Source organism: Gracilinanus agilis, chromosome 1, assembly GCF_016433145.1.
Source record: "Gracilinanus agilis isolate LMUSP501 chromosome 1, AgileGrace, whole genome shotgun sequence".
Classification (NCBI taxonomy): domain Eukaryota; kingdom Metazoa; phylum Chordata; class Mammalia; order Didelphimorphia; family Didelphidae; genus Gracilinanus; species Gracilinanus agilis.
The window spans coordinates 671,747,014-671,759,577 of NC_058130.1; the positions used below are offsets into that span (position 1 = coordinate 671,747,014).

Sequence of the window (12,564 nt, forward strand, 5' to 3'; positions counted from 1 at the left end):
TGATAGAAACAGACATTTCTAAAGGAGTATTGTGGCATTTGTTCTGAACTATTCCTGCTTTGTACAGTGAATAAAAGATAGGATTTGGAGTCAAGAAGACCTGACTTTGAAATCTTCCTCAGATACTTATTAACTATGTTACCCTGGACAAATCAATTAAACTCTATTTTCCTTAGTTTCCCATATGTAAAAAGAGGACAATAGGACCTAGACTCCTTAGGTTGTTTTAAAGCTCAAATGAAATAAAAATTGTAAGATATTTAGGACAGCATCTGGCATACAGCAGGTGCTATATAAATGTTATCTATTATCTCATATTTGTGTAGTACTTTAAGTTTGTAAAGTCCTTTATCAGAGTTCAAAGGAGATAATGTTTAATAACTTCAATAACCTATTAACTCGAAAATGACTAAACAAATTATGATATACAAATTATAGTTTGGTCCCCATTATCCAGGACCCTCTTGGTTTTCTTGTCTTTGGCTAATGAGTATTTGCTTTTTCTATTAAGGTTCCTTCCTCAGGTCCACAAGATCTTCCTCCCTTTGACCAACCTGATGTCGCCCAGATCTATCCTGTCCCTGCCAATATCCGTCCTGTGCTGAGTACTTACAGAGTAGAGGTAAGGCTTATAAAGACTTCTGAAATTTTCCATTAGATTCAAAAGCATTGCTGTTCAGTTATTTCAGTTGTGTCCAAATCCTTGTGACACCATTTGGGGTTTTCTTGGCCAAGACACTACAGTGGTTTGCCATTTCCTTCTCCATCTTATTTTTCAGGTGAGGAAACTGAGGCAAACAGGGTTAAGTGATTCGCTCAGGATCACACAGCTAATAACTAACTGAGACTGAATTTGAACTTAGCTCCTCCTGACTCCAAATCTGGCACTCTAACTACTGCATCACCTAGCCGCCCATCAAAGGCATTAAGATTTCCCTTAATTCTCCAGGTTGGCAAAGTGTAATTTGAAAGTTAACCATAAGTTTGGAATTTGGGTGATTGCATTGATTCAAGGAATTCCTTGTTAGGATATTCCCTCCACTAATGTAGATCAGCACCAGCTCTGCAAAGATAGTCTTACAGAGTTGTCTGAGTTATTGAGAATCTAAGGGCCTTGCACTGGTTCACAAAGCCAGTATGTGTCAGAGGCAAGGCTTAAACTCAGTTCTTGGTTCTGAGGCAATTTCTCTATTATCCTGTGACGCCTCTAAGGACATAACTACAGTTTTTGTCTTTGTTCTTATTGGCATCGTTTTCCTTGTGTATGAAGAAACACAATTTTGAAGCAATTGAGGTATAATTAGCTCTCAAAGTACCTGAAGGAAGGAAACATATTAAAGTTTTTATTATTACCAAAAAACAAAACCAAGGCAACATAATTAATAAGTTCTGTATATATATAAAAAATTATGAGAATTTTCTACCTAAGTATCCAAAGTAACAAGGATAAGGATAATCGAGTATGACGACTGGAATTCCAAGAGACGAGGTTGTAAGCATGAAAATCAATTTATTGACAAGGTTAGCAATAATCTAGCTAGTCCAGGGTCATCTTAAGTGCTCTTGCCGCCATTTTGATAGCTTATTATTGGGCCCTTCCTTCAACTCTAATTCATAGACTCAATGAATAGGCATCCTAAAAGCTTTGATTACCACATTACTGAGGTGGATGAGAGGTACCTGAGAAGGTGTCCTGGTCATGAGATCTCAGCAGCCCTCAGCTACTGTGGAAAGAAAATCCATCTCATTCTGGGCAGGCTTCACTTTCATGAGCCAAGTTGGCCCAAACTTTGACAAGGGGAGATAAGGGCAGAAGCTTATGGCCTTTGAGGAGAATCTGGCTCAAGCTAAGTCTCATTTATAGAGTGAAGGGGCACTCAGATTCCCAGTTGGGGGCAGCCCTGCTCTATTTGTTTAAGAACAAATGCTTTAGAGCAAAACCAAGATGACATTCTGAGGACTGTCAAGGAAAAGGCATCTTTTTTCTTTAACTTTATGGTAAGAAATGACCTTTTGATGAAGGAAGAAATATTACAAATTGTTATTAATAAGCAAATGCTATAGCATTAAAATTCATTTTCCTCAATAGAGAAGCTTTTATAAGTAATGCTTAACAGCAGACCACAGAATCAAAGAATCTGAGAGCTGGAAAGGATTTTGGTATCCAACCTATCTAGGCTAATCCAGCTATCAGAAGAATTTCTACTATAATAGATCCAATGATGGCCATACAGCAGCTGCCTAAAGGTCTGCAATGAGGGGCACCCCACCACCTCTCCAGGCAGTTCATTATACTCTAGAACAGCTTTCATTATTAGGAAGTTTTATTTTGTTTTATGATACCAAGTCTAAATTTCCTTTTTTGCAGTTTCCACTTATTGCTTCTGGTTCTACCCTTTGGGATCAAATAGAACATATCTATTTCTTTGTTCCATCTGATAGCTCTTCAAATATTTGAAGGTAGTTATTCTGTCCCTTCCTCCAAGCTAAACATTACCAGTTCTACAGGTATATCTACAGGGTGTGACAGCAGCCCACAGATAAGATGCTAGATCTATTCACAAGGTTGTCAATGTTTCTGAGTGTCCACACACAGTCCTTCTGGACTGTGGGCTTCTGGTGATGCAGGAATTGGGGCAGCATGGTCAAGACATCCATGTGTCAATGGCCATCTGGGTTTGTTGATCTGTCCTAGTCACAATGGGAGGTTTCTTGAGCTCCAATGTTCAATATCAATCAATACCACCAATATCAATCAACAAATCACAGTGGGCTATGCCTATCAGATCTCCTCACTAAGTTTAACATGAATAATAGTGAGCCCCAAGTTCTGGGGAGAAGCTCCAGGCTGTCTAAGAAGGGGTGAGCTGACCCAAGTTGGAAACCAGGTAGGTCAAAGCCCCTGTGGTAATCAGTAAAGAGTCTGGGGCCATGTGTCCCTTTCCCTTCCAGGTTGGTCAAGATGAGAAGACCCTAGTCTTAAAGCAAAATAAAAAACACATGCCTGATTCCTTCAAGTGATCCTCATTTGACCTGGCCTAAAGACCCTTTACCTTCATGATTGCCCTCCTGTGGACATATTTCCCAATTTATGAAAATACCAAGAACTAAACACAATATTATTCCAGATAACTACTGAAAAGGGTGCCGTACATCTTCTCCATCACACAATTGACTAAGAGATATAAAAAGATTTCCCATGTTCATTTTTTGTCTTTACCCTTCTCCATTGGCCTTTTATTTCTTCTTCTGCCCAGCCTACATGTTTCCAATGTCCTTATAGTGTACCCTTTCTTTCTACTTACTGCACCATGTCCTAGAACTTATCTAATTACTATCCCACCAATATCAATCAATAAATCACTAGGCATTTGTTAAATGCCTAGTATTTGCTAGGCACTATTCTAAGTGCTGAAGCTATAAAGACAAGAATAAAACAGTTCCTGACCTCAAGGAGCTTGAATGCTAATGGAGAAGATAACACACATACATACATACACACATACATACATAAGTACATATAGAATTCTTTTCTCTCCCCTATCAAGGCCTTATGAAAGGACTGCTTGCCTAAACTAATAACCTCTTCCTTTGCTAAAGCATTCATTAATGGGCTAAATTAGATTTGTAATTTACTCCTTCCACATAATACATTTGCCTTTGGACAGGCCTTCATTGTCTTCATACAAAAAAAGAACAATAGGGGGCAGCTGGGTAGCTCAGTGGATTGAGAGTCAGGCCTAGAGACGGGAGGTCCTAGGTTCAAATCAAGCCTCAGACTCTTCCCAGCTTACACCACAAGCCACTGGTGGGACATTTTCATCTCATTCTGGCATCAAGGACAATGACCAAGTAGACCTCTCGCTGCTGCTGGCCCTGATTATCACCTCTCCCACTATCTCCTTCCAGGAGCTGAAGAGTCTAGGGGTCATTAGCTGGGCCACAGCGGGCCCACCAGGAAAGTCAGTGAATTAGCACAAAATCCACCAGAGGCGCAATGATAGTGAAAGCTTGATGAATGAGGAAGGATCCCAAGGCCCAGAGGAATGCCTTATACATTGATTTAAGAGTATTTGCCTGGAAATCATTTCCACCTGAGTTTCAAGCTGGCTCTGATATGGATATAACTCACCTTGGACAGCTTTCTTCAACCCTTTGGTTCTCACTTTTTTAATCTTTAAAATGAAATGATTTGATTAGAAGATCTATAGTTTATAGCTCTAAAAATTCCATAATTTCATTTTAATAACAGCTAACTTTTAGGTAGTGTTTACTATGTCAGGCACAGTGTTAAGTGCTTTATAATTATTATTACCTCATTTGATCCTCATGACAACCTGAGAGGAAGCTGCTATTATTCTTCACTATTTTACAGATTGGAGAAACTAAGGCAGATAAAGTAACTTGCATAGGATCACACAGATAATAAGTGTCTGTGGCCAGGTTTGAATTTAGGTCTTTCTTATTCCAGAACTAATGCTTTATCCACTTTGTTAGCATGCTACAATCATTTTCAATATACCATTGGACTTTTCCCACAATCCAGAAATTCCTGGAGCATGTCTTTCACGAGTATGAAGATTAATATTCAGTAATTTCTAATAGCAATTCAAGACTTGTTGTTGTTTGATGGGGGCTCCATAAATCCCCTGGAGTGGCTCAATGTCTAACTGTCTAATCTTTCGGGAGTTATTGCCTTGTCTTTCTTTTCTTGTTTCTGCATAGATATGAGCAGTTTACATTGATACAGGACTTTAAGGCTAACATCGCAATAACCCCATGATGTACAGGCAGTACCTACACTATTACCCTCATTTTTTAGAATACAAAATTGACTTGCCTATATTAACTGGGAAGTGTTGAATCCAAGAATAAACCTAAGGGCATCTGCCTAAAGATGGTCTCTTTCCTTCCTCCCATAGTTATCTTATAGGAAGAAACAAAAAAGCAATGATTTTTCAAAAGTCAAAATACACTTGATTTTTCTTTTTAAAAGTTTTAAGAACTTTGTGATGCTTCTTGAGATAATTGGTGACTTTCTGGAGCCTCCAAACAAGGGTGAGAATCCATTGGTTACAAATTGTTAAAGGTTTACTTGCTGAAAATACCTCAACACTTTAAAAATTCTGGTATTTTGTGGTATTCTGCTTTATGAAAATATGTGTTATTTCCAACCAGGAGACTTTTATTTTATGTGGATTAATCCATTTAGCTTTGTATTGGGTTACTGTGGTTTCCACACACCCAAACTAAGCACATTCCACCCATTGCATCATTTTCCTTCCAGCCAGAGTGGTCCACTTGCTGTTCCTTAGAGCGTTTCTGTCTGATACTTCATGGTATGGGATGATGGAGAGGCCTTGAAGTTGGAGAATCTGGGTTCTGATAGAAATGGAAAAGAGGCTCTAATATGTAACTGAACAATAATATTTACTTTGAGGAATAAACAGAGCAATTTCAGAAATTTTGAATATTATTTTAAACTCAAAATATACGTTTTTATCTGCCCAGGTGAGATTTTTCTTATCACCAAAGCCATAAATCATTCAGAGGAGTTAATGCTGCTGTATCTTCTTTGGTGCCTTTCCCCTAGATTATATTCTACATGTTTTTTCACTATTAATTATCCATTATGTTAATTTATAGTTTTTGTGTTCTTTGATGTGCATAAAAACTTGTCTGAACCTTGCTCTGTGGGGAGAGAAACCTGATCTAAATTCTAGCTGCATTCTTTCTTTCCTACAGTTGAATAAACTCCTGTTTATTTTTGAACTAATATATTTTGGGGGGCAGTTAGGTGGCAAAATAGATAGAATGCCACACCTGGAGTCAGGAAGACTTGAGTTCACATTCAGCTTTAGACACTTACTGGCTGTGTGACCTTGGACAAGTCATTTAACCCTGTTTGCCTCAGTTTCTCATCTGTAAAATGAGCTGGAGAAGGAAATAGCAAACCACTTTAGTATCTTTGCCAAGAAAACTCCATACAGAGTCATGAAAAGCTGGACCCAATTTAAATGACTGAACAACATGTTTACATGTTACATCTCCTCCCCTGTAAGCCACTTGAGGGTAGGTATTTTGTTAATGTTGTTTTTGTTGTTTTACCTTTGTCTCAGAGGAAGACTTGGGATGACGGACTTTTCAGACCCTCTCTTGACGACTGTTCTGTCTGCCTTGTCCCTAGGTTCTCTTCTGGGGTGTTCGTGAAATGAAGAAAGTCCAGTTGCTCTCAGTGGATCGCCCTCAAGTACTCATAGAATGTGCCGGGAGAGGAGTCAAATCCTGTGTAATTCAGAGCTACAAGAATAACCCTAACTTCAACATCCAAGTGGATTGGTTTGAAGTGGTGGGTCCCTCTTCTCATGGTTCATCTGTTGTTATTTCCTATGCATGGGACATGCTTTATTATCAATTACTCCCAGGACTTGTGAATCTGTTTTGCGATTCAGTGGGAAGAATACCAATTCTGACAACAATGAGCTTGGGTTCAAATGCTACAATAATATTACTTGTGTGACCTCAGAGAAAATATTTTACCTTTCTGGGCCTCAGTTTTTCTAAAAGTAAAAATAAGGGGATTGGACTGGATGGCCTCTGAAGTTCCCTTTCACCTTCAGCTTTCTAATCTCTGATCCTCATTCAGATTCATTAGAGGAAAAGTCATTCTGAAGAAGTGAAGAATCCAAATTATATAATAAAATCATCAAATTTCATTTTTTATTTTAGAGTACTCTGATGTTTCAATGACTCTGTAGTGTTGCAGGTATAGGTGTTTCTCCCAATAGCATAGAGCATAATTCTTCTGGTTCTTCTTATCTTTTGTAACTCTTGTCTACATCCATCCCCAAATCCTTCACTTGGGGAAAGCCCAACAGGAATGATGGGAGCCTTCCTCTTTCTCTAAAAATTAAATGAATTCATTTATTCATTTGTCACATTAAAGTGCCCAGGTATCTCCCTCTCTCCTTCCTCTCCACATGCTAGAGAAGGTATCATTCGACAGAAAGATATATTTATATATAAAACAATGTCTTGCTTGTTTCTATTCACCAGTTCTTTCTCTGGAGGCGGATGCTCACAAGTTAGTCTTCAAAGAATATTTCTGTTGCTGAATAAAATGTTCTCTTGACTCTACTTTGTTTAGTGTCTCCAACACTAGACTAGGCAGCTACGTGGCAAAGTGGAGAGAGTGCTGAGCCTGGAGTCAGAAAGAATCATCTTTCTGAGTACAAATTTGGCTTCACACACTTAATAGTGATGTGATCCTGCTCAAGTCACTTAACTCTGCTTGCCTCAGTTTCCTTATCTGTAAAATGAGTTGGTGAAGGAAATGGCAAACCACTCCAGTAACTCTGGCAAGAAAACCCCAAATGGGGTCATGCAGAGTTGGACATGGCTGACGCAACTAAACAACACCAATCTCTAGAGTTCATGGACAGCCCCTTGGTTATTTATCCTTTGTTTCTGTTACATGATTGGCCATATCTATTTCCAGTCCATTTCCTTGACAACATTTCTATAACACATTTGTTGCCTGATTCTTTGTTGACAATATGCTACAATTTATTCACGTCCACTGAACATCTGTCTGTTGTTCTTTGGAATCCATGAAATTGTAATTCTTTGAGGCTGTAGAAGTTATACTATTTATACTGTTTATACTATTTATATTATTTATACTATTTATACAGTTTTTAACTCGTGTCCCTATATTTATGCTTTAAATCATTTTTTTAAATCCTGCTTCCCAGTGGTATACCATTGTGAGGAAGATGTATATACACTAAAGCTAACTGGATTTACAAAATATTGCCAGACTTATGTAGAATTTACTTAAAAATGGATTATTTGTGGTGAAAATTTTTGTTAGTAACACCTAAATTGGCTCAAATGTTCCACAGTGTTGGAAAGGAATTTGTTCTCCAGGTTTTTAAAATATTCCTCTCCCAGTTTTATTCCCTACAATAAACATGTACAGCCAAGGTAAAAAGGGTTTGTTCTCTTTTATCTCAGTAGATCACAATGACAACAAATTCCAAGTTGGTAAAGTCCAGAGTTAGAGAGTTTTTAATGAATTGGAAAAAATCCCTAAAGGATAAAATGGTTTCCTATATACTTTGAATTACTAACAAAAACACTTCCCTAGTATTTTAGATGAGTTCTGAATTCTAATTCTGATCCCACTGGCTAATGGTTTTATGACCATGACCAAGTGCTTCTACCTCAATGACCCTTGGCTTTCTCTTCTCTAGAAAAATGATAATACCTGCCATGTCTTACCTTATAGGATTAAAGGAGAGGTAGCCTTAGCCAACCTCTCTTAATTCTAGTACCTTCTCTGTTAATTATTTCTTATTCATCCTGTATATAGGATAATATATGTGCTTTGTGTATATTTGTTTGCATGTTGCCTCTCCCTTTAGATTGTAAGTTCCTTGAAGGCAGAAATGTTTTTTGTCTCTTTTTCTAATCCCAACACTTACAACAGAGCCTGGCACAAAGTAAGCACTTAATAAATGTTGATTGAGCTGGGCAGTTCAGTGGATTGAGAGTCAGGCCTAGAGATGGGAGGTTCTGGGTTCAAATCTGACCTCAGACACTTCCTACTTGTGTGACCCTGGGCAAATCACTTAACTCCCATCGCATAGCTCTTACTGCTCTTCTGCCTTAGAACCAATATGCAGTATTAGTTCTAAGACAAAAGGTAAGGGTTTAAAATAAATAAACAAGAAAACAAATAAATAAACAAACAAATAAATATTGATTGATTGAGGAAGACATTTTTATAGATTGCAAAGTCCTATACAAATATTATAACTAATCATAATGATAATAACAAAAATAATAATGCATACTGGACCTAGGTGGGAAATATTATACCCAGAGGTTTTTTTTTTTTTAATTTTTTAAACCCTTAACTTCTGTGTATTGACTTATAGGTGGAAGAGTGGTAAGGGTAGGCAATGGGGGTCAAGTGACTTGCCCAGGGTCACACAGCTGGGAAGTATCTGAGGCTGGATTTGAACCTAGGACCTCCCGTCTCTAGGCCTGGCTCTCAATCCACTGAGCTACCCAGCTGCCCTACCCAGAGTTTTTATAATCCTTAACTTCTGTGTATTGGCTCCTTGGTGGAAGAGTGGTAAGGGTGGGCAGTGGGAGTCAAGTGACTTGCCCAGGGTCACACAGCTGGGAAGTGGCTGAGGCCAGATTTGAACCTAGGACCTCCTGTCTCTAGGCCTGACTCTCAATCCACTGAGCTACCCAGCTGCCCCCAAAAAATACATTTTAATCATTTGTATATTCTAAATTTCTATCTTCATTAGAAAGCTTCTTGGGGAAATGGAAAAGATAATGATCTAAAACTAGAAAGTGCTCCAAAAGCTATGTCAGCCAATATTCCCATTATACAACATGCAAAGCCCTTTCTTCACAACTTTCTTCACCTTTTGCAATTTGAGTAGTTTAAATATTATTATTCCATTTTACAGATGAGGAAACTGAGGTACAGGGAAATTGTGACTTACCCAAGGTCTTATGGTCATTGAGTGATAGAAACAGGCATTGAAATTCATGTCTTGTGACTCCAAAGCCATGTCCTTTTCCAATGTCTTATCATAGCATGGAGGTGATGTTGACTGGTTAAAAGCTCTGTCAGTGGAGCATTAGTGCTGGCAGGTTCTACCCAGCACAAAAAGCTTTGCATACAGACTAATAACACATATTTAAGTCACAGACATTTTCAAAGAACCTTCTTTAAGGCTGAGAGGGACGTGGAAATCATCCAGTGCAACTTGTTAATTTTTTTTAAAAATCCTTATGTTCTGTCCTAGTAACAACTCTAAGACAGAAAGACAAGGGCTCGGCAAATGGTGTTAAGTGACTTGCCCAGGGTCACACAGCTAGGAACTGTCTGAGGCCAGATTTGAAACCAGGTCTTCCTGACTATAAGTCTGGTGCTTATACACCCCTAACAACTTCCTAATGTTATAAATAAAGAAACTGAGTCTTGCAGAAGTTAAGTGACTTTATCCACTGATGTGACCTATTTTGGCCAAGAGAGTAGCCACGTGGATGAAATTGCACATAGTTAAAATGCTGCAATATCAGATGTATTTAAATTTTTTAAATATAAGTCCATACTCTACTGAGCATATCTCATGCACAGAGATACCAAAATGAATATTGTCTAACAATTCTGCCTTGCTCACTTTGGCTGAGTTTGTTACAAATTTAATGGCCATAGGAGCAGCAACCTCTAACAATCTTGCCGTTTCTGCCAGGAACTGCCAGAGAACGAGCTCCTCCATCCTCCTCTGAGCATCTGTGTGGTGGATTGGAGGGCTTTTGGGAGGAGCACCCTCGTGGGCACCTATACTATCAACTGCCTCAAGCAATTTTTGGTCAAACCCAGGGAGCTCCCTGCCCTGATCTCTGAAGTAGATGCAGCCCAACAAGTTCAAGGTAAGAACTTCACTGAGCATTGACCCTTCCCCGCCATATGCAAGTCTCATTCAATGGCTTATCCACTTCTTATCCACTTCTACCCATCATTTGACCTTTGAAAGGTCATGTGTTAGAGAAGAACAACAATGGAACTCATAGTAGATACGCCTTGCATTGAGGGTCTGAATTGTCCAACATCATGAAATACTTATGAATTACATATTTTCTTTGTCTTGTTTGGGAAAAAGAAATCCCTGGTTATTATTCAAAGAACCAAGCAGTGTAGAAAACAAACCTAGAAGCCATGTCTTCATATTATCTTTAGGACTGAATACAAATTCTTTCCCTTTGACATTTAAAGTCTTTCACAATCAGACTCCAGCTTGACATTTCTTCAAAACCAAAAAACATCTAGATTTATTCACTTATTTGATAAACTTTAGGATGTTCAGTATCATTAAATTTTTTTTAGTATTCAATATGTTTCCATTTTTTTAAACATTTATTAATATTCATTTTTAACATGCTTACATGATTCATGCTCCTCCTTTCCCCTTCAACCCCCCCTCCTGCACCCCCTCCCCACCCATGGCCGATGCGCATTTCCACTAGTTTTGTCATGTGTCCTTGATCAAGACCAATTTCCAAATTGTTGGTAGTTGCATTGGTGTGGTAGTTTCGAGTCCACACCCTCCATCATGTCCACCCTGACCCATGCGTTCAAGCAGCTGTTTTTCTTATATGTTTCCTCTCCTGCAGTCCTTCCTCTGAATGTGGGCAGCATTCTTTACCATAGATCCCTGAGAATTGTCCTGGATCATTGTATTGCTGCTGGTACAGAGGTCCATTACATTCAATTTTACCACAGTATATCACTCTCTGTGTACAATGTTCTTCTGGCTCTGCTCCTTTCGCTCTGCATCAGTTCCTGGAGGTCTCTCCAGTTCACCTGGAACTCCTCCAGTTTATTATTCCTTTTAGCACAATAGTATTCCATCACCCTCATATACCACAGTTTGTTCAGCCATTCCCCATTGCATATGATGTTTGTTGATGGTTTTAGGTGTATATTGTTTATTATTTTTAGGAAAGGTCCTTCTATTCCTATACTTTTCAGTGTTTTCAATAGGAATGGATTCTGTATCTTGTCAAAGGCTTTTTCAGCATCTATTGAGATAATCATGTGATTTTTGTTTGTTAGACTGTTGATATGGTCAATTATGTGGATGGTTTTCCTAATGTTGAACCAACCTTGCATTCCTGGTATAAATCCCACCTGATCATGGCGGATGATCTTCTTAATAACTTGCTGGAGTCTCTTTGCTAGTATTCTATTTAAGATTTTTGCATCTATGTTCATTAGGGAGATTGGTCTGTAGTTTTCTTTCTCTGTTTTTGATCTCCCTGGCTTTGGAATCAGTACCATATTTGTGTCGTAAAAGGAATTTTTGTTTGTACAAAAGCTTTTTAGTTTAATATAATCAAAACCATTTAATTTACATTTTGTAATTTTCTCTAACTCTTGCTTGGTTTTAAAGTCTTTCCTTTCCCACAGATCTGACAAGTATACTATTCTGTGTTCACTTAACTTATTTGTAGTTTCCCTCTTTATATTCAAGTCGTTCACCCATTCTGAATTTATCTTGCTGTAGGGTGTGAGATGTTGATCTAGACCTAATCTCTCCCATATGTTTTCCAATTTTCCCAGCAGTTTTTGTCAAATAGTGGATTTATGTCCCAAAAGTTGGGCTCTTTGAGTTTATCATACACTGTCTTGCTGATGTCATTTACCCCAAGTCTATTCCATTAATCCTCCTCTCTGTCCCTTAGCCAGTACCATATTGTTTTGATGACTGCTGCTTTATAGTATAGTTTAATTTCTGGTACTGCTAGGCCCCCTTCCTTCACATTTTTTTCATTATTTCTCTTGAAATTCTTGATCTTTTGTTATTCCAAATGAAATTTGTTATAGTTTTTTTCTAATTCAGTAAAGAAGTTTTTTGGTAGCTTGATAGGTATGGCGCTAAATAGGTAAATTAATTTGGTTAGAATTGTCATTTTTATTATGTTAGCTCATCCTACCCATGAGCAATCAATGGCTTTCCAATTGTTTAGATC

The 12,564-nt window shown here is 38.2% G+C and overlaps 1 protein-coding gene across 1 annotated transcript in view; it reads left to right on the forward strand.

The window, feature by feature from the left end:
* The window catches only part of FER1L6 (fer-1 like family member 6), a 160,778-nt gene that overhangs the window by 68,701 nt on the left and 79,513 nt on the right, over positions 1-12,564 (forward strand). The window contains 3 exon segments of the mRNA XM_044684251.1: positions 512-622; positions 6,188-6,349; positions 10,284-10,464. Coding sequence (XP_044540186.1) covers positions 512-622; positions 6,188-6,349; positions 10,284-10,464 — 454 coding nt within the window.